Source organism: Coenobita brevimanus, chromosome 68, assembly GCF_032717465.1.
Source record: "Coenobita brevimanus isolate Jiangsu-jjx chromosome 68, ASM3271746v2, whole genome shotgun sequence".
NCBI classification, from domain to species: Eukaryota; Metazoa; Arthropoda; class Malacostraca; order Decapoda; family Coenobitidae; genus Coenobita; species Coenobita brevimanus.
The window spans coordinates 27,856,306-27,865,506 of NC_137021.1; the positions used below are offsets into that span (position 1 = coordinate 27,856,306).

Sequence of the window (9,201 nt, forward strand, 5' to 3'; positions counted from 1 at the left end):
AGGCCCCACACCTGCCTCATCCAGATGAGGATTCCCTGCTTGCATTTGCTCTCACTCCCCCTTGTCCCATTTGGCCTTGACACTTCTCTCCATGGGCCCTTGTTGCTGCCCCATAAATCAGTCATCACCCTTTCTTCGTGTAGAAAAGAGAACTAAGAAATTCCAAGTGTTATTACACATTACTTGCCACAAAAGATCACTTTAACTTTCCTGCAAGTGCATTCCCTGTTTTGTGTAAGATCACTTTAACTATCCCTGAGATCTTTTCTTATATTCATAGTGATCATTATTTCTAAAATTCTTGTTTTCCTCATTTCTTACTTCACACCAGCCTTATTATAAATATATAAATTACTGATTATTGTAACGTACGTGCATATATAAATTATTGGTTATTGTAACATGTACATGCATATCGAATTTATTGGTTATTGTAACATGTACATGCATGTATAAATTATTGGTCACTGTAACATGTACTTGCATTGTGAGGTTAATTTTTGCTGTTATCTTGGCTCATTAATTTTCATATGTCGATACTTGTCCTGCTATTCTACATTTGTATGTAGAAAAGTCACTTAGTTGGCTAAGTTCTTACTGCACTACATACACTACAAAAATTTTTTTACTAGTTTACCAAGACATGATACAAAACCAGTGTTCTTTACATGCCCATCAAAACCACTGGATAAGTTAAAGTGGATGATCCAGACTTGCAGTGGAAAAACTAATAACATTCTCATTCCAAGTGTTCTTCCAAGGACTGTTGCAAGCAACGTCTTCTATAGTAGTTTTTTTTTTAGCTTGTATAATCCTATCGAGTCACTTTATTTACAAGAAGGTACTGAGTTCACTGACACGTGGAATTACTTCTATAGGCATGAGACTCTTTTTTGTACATAATCGTTTACACTTAAATTCGGTTGGGTCTGCTCGTCTTGGTGATCAGTTGGATGATGCAGTGAAGTTTTTTCTGACCAAAAAATTCACAGCACAAGTCCTATAGACAAGTCTATATAGACGTCATAAACTGACTAATGAAGGCAAGGATATTAAGAAACTTTATGTGAATGTGCTTAGTTTCTGGAATAAATATTCCGAATTAGAGGCCTATGTTCTTGCTGAAGATTATAACATAAAAGGCACAACATAATAGTGACTCAATAATGAAGAACACGATTTTTTGTTGTTGCAGAATACACCATACTAGGTTATAATGTTTTCAGCAGTGAGAAAAATAATAATCTGGAGTGGTGTACAGTACTCTCATACATTTAAGTAGGACTTTACTGATTCATAATTTCTAAGATCTCTGCTGATAACAGTGACAGTGTATATCTTCATCACAGGAAAAAATCCCATAGTAAAATAGTAAGTTAATTCATCATCCGCCAGCACAGTCTAGTAACACTATGAGTAAAATGTATAACCCAGCTGCCGAAATATGTAGCACCCAGAATACCATAATTTTCGGTGATTTAAATTTACTGATTGCCAATTGGTGAGACTGGCCCAGTGCTCACACACAGGGTTGAACTTATACACCAACTTGCAAGAAAATTCATTGTATCATTGTATCAGCTCATAGATTGTCAAGCTTAAGACGGAAACATTAGATCTGGTTTGGCCACACTGGAAAACTTAGCAAGTAATGATATAATAGAGGAATTTAGTACTACTGACCATTGTATGGTCACATTCTACCTAAACAATCAGTGATGACAATGTCTTGGCTAGTTATGAGAAAATGCTCTGAGTACAAGAGAGCTGATTAAAAAAATAATAATAATAATTAGATTTAGTTATTAAAATCCAATTCTTCAAACAGTTAATGTCAATGGAGCATGGAAATTATTCACGGACATTGTCAGTAAAGCAGCCAAGGTATGTAACCCAGTCCAAAACAGATGGCCAGCTAAAAATATTAAATCCAAATGTTGGAATACAGATTTTAAGCACTGTCAGTCAGCTGAAAATCTTGCACACGATGATTGTAATGCCACAAAGAATCACACTAATAAAAATAAGGTTGATGCTCTTTGTCATAAAGCATATAATAATAATAATAATAATAATAAAACTGTGAAGCTGATGTTGCTCTTGTTAGTAAATCTATCCCTAAATAACTTTTCAACTACATCATAAACAGGACATTAATAGCAACAACAGTTGATCCACTAGTCACGTAACAAGGAGCATAGCAACAATGACACGTAGATGGCTAAAATTTTTATCACATTCTTTGCATCCTGTATTGCATTCCTTCAGCATTTCCTGTTGTAGAAGAGGGTAACATAATTAGCAACATTACTGTTAGTTAAGATGATGCACAACTTGCCAATGGTGAATATAAAGTGAATAAAATACTGGGGCCGGCTAAACTATCTCCGCACATACTGAAGGAAGCAACGAATTAAATGACAAAGCCATTAGCTGATTTTTTCAATAAATCACAAAGAATATTAAGATGTCCTATGAGTGGAAACTAGTAAATGGAACCATGATATAAAAAAAATGCATAAAATCACAACCAGAAAATTATCGGCCAGAAAACTTAACTCCAGTGATTTGCAAGTTACTAAAAACTATTATCAGAGACACGTTTGATAAGCACTTAGAAATACATAATCTCATCAGTGAATCAGAACATGGTTTTCAGAATAATCACTCTTGCATTGCGAATCTCTTAGTTTTCATCTATGACATATTCATTATATACAGTAAGATCGCTGACACTGCCCATCACGATTCTCAAAAAGTATTTCATAAACCTTCCCATAAAAGGCTGCTTCAGAAGCTGAGGGCACATGGGTTGAGAGGCACTGTGCTCGGATGAATCGATTTGGCTCACAGGATGCAAACAGGGAGTTGTAATAAAAGGTAAAGAATCAGACTGGAAAGATATTAAAAGTGAAGTGCCACTGGCTCAGAACCGGGTCCTATTCTGTTTCTGATATATACACAGATGACATAGACAAGGGTTCATTGTGTAAACTATCATAATTTGCTGATAATACTAATGCTGGAAACAGAGCACACAAATCTTTACAGAGGCAGGCAATTCAGAGTGGCATCGATTGACTGCATCGTTTGGGCCCAAACATGGTAGATGAATTTTGATATTAGTAAATCCTAAGTGCTAAGCACTGGAGTAGAAACGAGAAAGCCAGTTGCACTATGAACAATATTCAACTAGATTATACCACCCGTAATGAAAAGACTTGAGATGTATAGTAAATGATCATAAGCTAAGCAACCTCTTTGTGGAGGCTGTTAAGAAAGCCAACAAACTAATTAGATGCATTGGTAGAACATTGGAATATGTATATGAAAGTATCATCCCAGCATCGTATAATTCTATTGTGCACCCAGATTTAGAGAATTGTGTCCAGTTTTGGTCACCATATATATATATATATATATATATATATATATATATATATATAGCTGAGACAGTATAGCAAAGGATGACTAAAATGAAACCCAGATTGAGAAATGAACCATAAATGGAACACTTGGAAGCTCTGAATCTTTTTACTTTAACTAAACACAGGTTTCAAGGAGATTTAATTCAAGTATCAAAAATATTCCAAATGCATGATATTATGACTATTGATAAATACTTCTCAGTAGATAAGTCTAACTATTGTAGAGGTAATGGGCATAAAATTATTGAAAAATGAATTTTCTCACATTCAACTAAGCATTTCTTTTTCAGTTAATAGTAATAATTTGGAATATATTGCCCTCCTGTGTAGTGAACTTTGATACAATACTAACTTTTCAAACTAGCTTGGATTAGTATCTTATAAATATCCCCCAGCTAAGTATATTCATTTCCAAATAATACATTTCTGTGGCAAATATAACTTCATCTCTAAGAACTTGAAAGATAAAACAGCAGCACAACTTCAGTGCATCTCGTTGACAGAATGCTACTTTCCTTCTCAGGCAAATAGTGTAGATTAAGACTCCCCCTCCCCTTTTTTTTTTTTTCCTGTGACATTTCCATGTCAACTTTTTTATCATGGATGGTGATCTTTCTCACTACTTCCTGCTGGTATCGGGTGGAGGGTTTGATGGGTAGGGGAAAGCTATCCTGTTTTTCTAGCCTTGTCCATAGCTGATAAAATGGCCTTGTTAGTTATATCCTTCCCTTAAACAAAAACCCACGAAAAGGCCAACAAATCTGTTGCTGTTTGCATTTCTTTACTCTCTCTCTCTCTCTCTCTCTCTCTCTCTCTCCATATGCGATTTATAACATCAATGAGGACTGTTAGTGGCAAATACACCCCTTCACATATTTTCAATCAGCACGAAAATGAAACTGATCCATCTGGGAACCTATTCCAACCGTCCTGCCAAGTTTCATCAAAATCCTTTTTCCAGTTTGGCTGTGCTACACACACACACACACACACACACACACACACACACACACACACACACACACACACACACACACACACACACACACACACACACACACACACACACACACACACACACACACACACACACACACACACACACACACACACACACACACACACACACACACACACACAGGGTTATAGTGCATTGGATGTTGGATGATATATAAACAGCATAGGAGAGAATTTTCAAAATAGATAAGTTAGACGTTGTTCTCATTTACTCATTCCAGCACGGGAGGCCTATTCTTAGGTGTCTTAATAAGACCCATGCCAGAATATGTACTCCGACACATTGTTTTACTCGCCTCTGGAAAATCTTCCGTCATCCAAGGATAATATATATATATATATATATATATATATATATATATATATATATATCTGATTTCTGCAAGGCTTGGTGGATGAGTTTGGGAGAGTGTGTGAGGAACGGAGTCTGGGGGTGAATGTGGGGAGCTGTAGAGTGGTGGTCTTTGAGAGAGGTGAAGTCAGTGAATGTACAGCGAGGTTGGATGGTGAGGAATTGGAAAATGTGAGTACGTTTAAGTACTTGGGTAGTGTGATGAGTAAGGATGGAGGTTTGGAGGGTGAAGTGCTTGGAAGGGTACAGCAGGGAAGAAAGGTTGCTGGTTCTTTGAAAGCAGTGATAAGAAACAGGGAAGTGAGCATGGAAGTGAAAAAGTTACTACATGACAGTATTGTGATACCAACTCTAACGTATGGAAGTGAAGCTTGGACGTTGTTGGAAGGACACAAGTCAAGAGTGAGAGCAGTGGAAGTGAGTTATTTAAGAGGAGCCTGTGGAGTCACATGGAGAGACAGGCTGACGAATGAGGATATAAAGGAGCGGTGTGGTGTGGATGTGGATGTGATAGGAAGCGTTATGAGGAACACACTGAGGTGGTTTGGCCATGTGGAGAGGATGGAGGGTGAAAGACTGACGAAGAGAGTGTATGTGAGTGAGGTGGAGGGGGGAAGAGGGAGGGGGAGGCCGAGGATGAGATGGAGGGATGGGGTGGAGAGGTATATGAGAGAGGGGGGTGTGAGTTGGGAGCAGGGCAGTGAAATGGCGGGGGACAGGGCGATTTGTTTGTGGCCACCCCAAACGGGATTGAGGCGTCTGGCAATAGATAGATAGATAGATAGATAGATAGATGAGTTCTTTGGCTTGAATCAGATACAATGCACAGAGATTCGTGAAAGATGTGGACCAAAACTTAACATACAGAAGAGTATGTGCCTCGATGATATTGCCTAGAAGAAAATGGATATGAAGAGAAATGTAAACATTAAAGCTGTATCTGTACATGAATGAATTTGTGGGTAGGGGAATGTGTGGGTGAGAAAGATAGACTGCTGTAGTAAGTGAATGTGTTAGGTGAGATACGAAAGCTGATGAAGCAAAAATACTGATGAATGATTAACTGGCTGGATGAATTATGTAGGTAGCTGTAGAAAACAAAGGTAAATTCCAGTCATACTTAGGCTTGGTAGTTGACGGAATGGTCTGTACCCTACAAGTGGTGTGAGAATGGCTTGGGCGATTTGCTTCGGTGAGGTTTATTGCAGCTTATTATTGTTACATACAGTCGATTTTATGTAACTTGGGGAAAGTTTTTTCAGTTGCAGTTGGTTAAATATCGCGTTAACTCCCTATTACTACTACAGATAACTCTTAATTTGAATCAGATCATATTTCTGTAAAATGTACGTCATCATCTAGTTGGATTAATTATATGAGGAACATTACTACATGGGAGATCTAAGACTGTGTGTTCCAGCTGACTTTCTGGAACACGTGGAAAAGGATTAAATAGAAGTTTGGCCTCTGCCACTAGGTATTATAATAATACACTTCCGCTTGCAATAGCGAAGTGGGTGTTCGGTTACTTTGATGTGTGTGTGTGTCCGTGTGTGTGTGTGTGTGTGTGTGTGTGTGTGTGTGTGTGTGTGTGTGTGTGTGTGTGTGTGTGTGTGTGTGTGTGTGTGTGACGAAAATACCTCAAAAATTTTGACTCAATTTCAGTCAGTCTTTGTGGAAAGGTTGAGGTCAAAGATCAAGGTCACAAGCCTTAATGAAAGCTTGACCTAGCAATGCCGACTTAAATAGTTGTGATAAGATTTAGAAGAAACTTGGTGGAAGTGTTGAGGGTAGGGCAAAAACAGAGATTCTATTTTGAGAACAAAATGTTAAAGATAAAGGACGCTGGCCAAAGTTAAATTTTGGCAGACCTGGAAGAAAGCTTGAGGTCCGGCTTAGGAGTTGAAATTTTTTGGAGAACGTAGGTAAAAAATGTATGTCCCTTAACTCCCAATACAGGTGAATCCAAGCCCAGTACAAATAAATGAATGTTTGTTTGGTCAGGCAGAACATAGATGTTGCTCTTATCACACCAGCCCCCACACTGAAGCCGCAGGGGAGAACAATGGTCTGCACTGGGTGGTAGACATGTGGTGAGCACATTTTTTAAAATGACTGCTGTTTATCAAAGCGAAAATTGGAACGTAAGCCATGAACATACCTAGAATTCACACTTAAACACAACTAGATATGTATTTAGATATCGTGGCATTAGTTTTAGAGTTTAGCTTAAAGGGAAATACCAAATCAGGGTAACAGATGATAACAGATGGAGGATGTATGACATGGTCAGCTAGTTTTTAACCGATACAGACCACTGCTTGTGAAAATGTTTAAGGTAAGGCATGGACGAAGGGATTCGATTTTGAGGTCAACCCTTAAATATCTCTGGAGAAAATGAAACCTTAAAGATTACAGTCACATCAGAGAAAACAATATAAACATTTTTTTTTTACCAGATTTAGACCAAACTTAGTGAAAGGGTTGAGCGTAAGACAAGAACGATAGGATTTAATTTTATGAAAACACAATCAACAGTCAAAGTCAATGGGACAATCAAAATTCGATCTATGTGTGAGCCAAACAAAACTGTATAAAATCAGATTTTAACCATTCGTTGTGGAAGAATTAACCAACTATTTTCTTAACTATGTCAAAGTTGAAGGACACATAAGAAGGTCAAGTCGATCATTTTTTGCTCGATGTATAACAAACTCCTTGGAAGGGTTCACGGCAAGGCAAGAATAAATGGATTCGAATCTGAGAGTAAGCTGTCAATAGTTAACTCACAGGAAGATAAATTATTGGATCTTTTACGTCATTTTTTTTTCAATTTGATCCAGAGAAAACTTGGTGGAAATACTGAGTGTTGACCAATGATGAAAATATATATTTTTGATCAAAGGTTAAAGTCAGAGAGAAGTAAGCTCAGTCAATTTTCATCCGATTTTACCCAAACTTAGTTTAAGTGTTGAGGGTCGAGCCAGAGTGATGAATTTCCATATTGAGAAGACATGGTCAAAGATCTTTGTCAATAGACAGTGTAAAATGTTCGGCCCTTAGACCATTTGTAATTGCTGTTGCTCTACTTTAGTGCTACTTCTTGCCATGTCTCTAATGATTACTTTTTGTTTTTGTTAATTATTGCACTATCCCTACTTAGTAATGGAAATGGTATGATGATGATGATGATGATGATGATGATGATGATGATGATGATGATGATGATGATGATGATGATGATGATGATGACGACGACGACGACGATGATGATGATGATGATGATGATGGTGATGATGAACTTCTGCCTCTGTGTCTTATCATAGTTAATTAGACACGTTGTATCATTCGTTTTACTGGGTTGGCAAAATTTCTGCAAGTTAAATTTAAACTGACTATGCCATGATACGGAAAACAGGAAACGATAAGGCCGAGGAAGTGAGCAGGTCGGAGTCAGAGGAAGTGTTCCTGGTAGCGGATATGATGGTGGTGATTACAGCGGCAGCGGTGGTTGTGGTGGCTGTGGTAGTGGTGGTGGTGGTGGTAGTGGCCAGGTGTGTAGTGGTCAGGAGGCAGCGGGAAGACTCAACCATCACCACCACAGTTCACCGCACCAAGGATTCTCAGTCAGGGACAAACATAGCAGGTGAGTGTTTCCCTGATGCATAATTAGTGTACGGTATGTGTTTCCCTTAATTCTTTGTTGTATATATTTTATGTCCGTCCCTCTCACTCTGTTTTCATTAATTTAAGTACCTTTGTATGACTATGTCTTGGTTCTGTTACTTTTGTCTTCGTCCCTGTATATTTTTGGTTATTTCGTTCCTCCTATCAGTTCTACTCATCTTTGTTACTGTTAGCATAATATGTAAGGTTTGCTGTGTTTATCGGTCAGTGGGCCCGTACATCCAACTGTCAATGTTTATTGGTATAACATTATATATATATATATATATATATATATATATATATATATATATATATATGCCGATGGCCATACCACGTTGAGTACACCGCTTCCCGTCCGATCAGCGAAGTTAAGCAACGTTGGGTCTGGTTAGTGCCTGGATGGGTGACCGCCTGGGAACACCAGATGCTGTTGGCATCCCTACGTGTCAAGTGGGGTTGTGTAGGATTAGTGCCCCTCCCTGTAAAACAGTTAACTCTAAGCCCTTGGCCACCCCATTTGGGATACATGGCGTCTGGCAATGAATGAATGTTTATATATATATATATTGTTGTTGTTGTTGCTGTTGTTATTTGCATTGCATACCATATATACTGTATTTTTTCTTCAGCCAGATAAACTTATGAGGTATATGAGGGCTCTCTGTTCCAGCCATACTACTCGGTGAGAGCTTTGTTGCGCATCAACTTATCCATGCTCCTTGCTGAAATTCTATA

General features: G+C 38.1%; 1 protein-coding gene and 1 non-coding gene across 2 annotated transcripts in view; both read left to right on the plus strand.

Moving 5' to 3' along the window:
- LOC145405872 (adhesion molecule nephrin-like) overlaps positions 1–8,466 on the plus strand; it is a 378,905-nt gene extending 370,439 nt beyond the window's left edge. Inside the window, exon 16 of the mRNA XM_080277129.1 lies at positions 8,216–8,466. Within this exon, the coding sequence (XP_080133255.1) occupies positions 8,216–8,466 (251 nt within the window). The remainder of the gene's footprint in view (positions 1–8,215) is intronic.
- Positions 8,467–8,783: 317 nt separating this feature from the next.
- Positions 8,784–8,902, plus strand: LOC145405930 (5S ribosomal RNA). Its single transcript, XR_013898467.1, has one exon. It is a non-coding gene; the product is annotated as a 5S ribosomal RNA (ribosomal RNA).
- Positions 8,903–9,201: the final 299 nt, after the last annotated feature.